General features: G+C 49.9%; 1 protein-coding gene across 1 annotated transcript; it reads right to left on the bottom strand.

Annotated features, from left to right (window-relative positions):
• Positions 1 to 541: 541 nt before the first annotated feature.
• Positions 542 to 952, bottom strand: Pmar_PMAR009495 (hypothetical protein; the record flags this gene model as incomplete). The annotated part of the gene is made up of 1 exon (XM_002777333.1): positions 542 to 952. The coding sequence occupies one exon, from the start codon at positions 950 to 952 to the stop codon at positions 542 to 544; it is 411 nt and encodes a 136-aa protein (XP_002777379.1).
• Between the last annotated feature and the right edge of the window lie 548 nt (positions 953 to 1500).

The following is a 1500-nucleotide window of genomic DNA, read 5'->3' as shown; positions in this document are numbered from 1 at the left end:
CGTGAGACAATTCGAAAACTCGAAAATTCTATACTGAGACACCGGCTAGCTATCCTCCGATCTGAAGTAATTGGCGAATCGGCGATTCACCAGGGTCCTGTGAACCCATCCGTAAACAAGACCCCTTTAACATCACTTCTCGTCTCACGCACGAGATATTCGAGAGCCTTAACGCCATCCTCATCATTCGCGGATTGGAGAAGCATGGGAAACATGCTTAGGAGTTCAAGTGACGAGCGACTCATCCGGAATCGAATTGTGTCAAGACTACAAGATAATGAAGGGATGACTAGTCGACTGCGACGAGATGGTCTGATATTTTCTCTATCAGTCGTTAGCGTTGCTATGCTTCTTAAATTTTTTAACCCACCCACTGCCGCCCGTAGGCAGGTATCATTAAACTACTCGGTTAGATCTCTCTTATTTCCATATCTCTTTCGTTGCTATTCTTGAGATCTATAGGTTACACATCGTAGCTCAATGATTCGGTTTTGCAGCCAAGGGTGGGTGAGTCGAGTTCTCGACTCAAAGGCGGGGAAGTCTAAGTGGTGGATCGGAGAGTCGCAACTAACTCGAATCTCTCGTAAGTATGGGCAGTATACGCCAATGATGCCAGCGATGTTGGTACCATGTGATGATCACATTGTGATCCACGAGGGCTGGTATTATTATTATCATCAACGACGTTGTAGCCCTCGATGACGACGCCCTTCAAATCGGGATTACTCGCCTCGATTCCACAGTCTACGACGGCGATGGTTACGTGTGTTCTCTTCGGAGAGTCCAGAATGCCCCAAGCCTTCGGTACAGAGATGGCCTCAACATAAGCCTTCTGTTGATAATAGAATCGGCCGTTGGGATCTCCGTTCACAGGACCGAACCCACTCACCCTCGCCTTGACATATTGAAGGTCGCACGAGAAGAACCAGAATGATGCTACGAGGAGCTTCATTGTGAGGCACTAGAATGAGTTGTTCGTTGTGCCGAAGTGTACGCGTGAAATACCCCCTCCGTGTCACGTAGATGGATGGGGGGCGGATCTTGGCACGTACCTCACGGGTCACTGCCAGTGACTCGCTGCTTCACATTCACGCGACGTGAGTGTAGAAGGGTGACACATTTGGGTGATACACGTCCCCAGGTCCCTCAGCCTAGGTTCGCATAGGTCGAGTATATCATTGTCAGTACATTATTGTACCCGTCTTATGCCCGTGCAGATCCGCTCGCCTCGCGGTTACATCTCAGCAGTGCGAGTTGTGCAAATACAGGCCCGATCGCAGCTTCCCACCCAAAACTCGTTAACTCAACTCGTCCCGCCCTGCCGACTTCATCTGTGGCCATCGGACGGCCATCCTCACACAGTTGAGGATCGCACGTCAAGATGCAGACAACCAGAAACTACCGGGTGGCAGAGGGTGGGCAAAAAGAGCCAGCACGCTCACCAGCAACTGATAGATGATAAAGTAAGGTATCAATAATCCTCACACTAACACTTAGGAC

The sequence above is a fragment of the Perkinsus marinus genome, assembly GCF_000006405.1.
Source record: "Perkinsus marinus ATCC 50983 genomic scaffold scf_1104296952002, whole genome shotgun sequence".
Taxonomy (NCBI): domain Eukaryota; phylum Perkinsozoa; order Perkinsida; family Perkinsidae; genus Perkinsus; species Perkinsus marinus.
The sequence above is the reverse complement of the archived record's forward strand: the minus strand, read 5'-3'. Positions and strand labels throughout refer to the sequence as shown.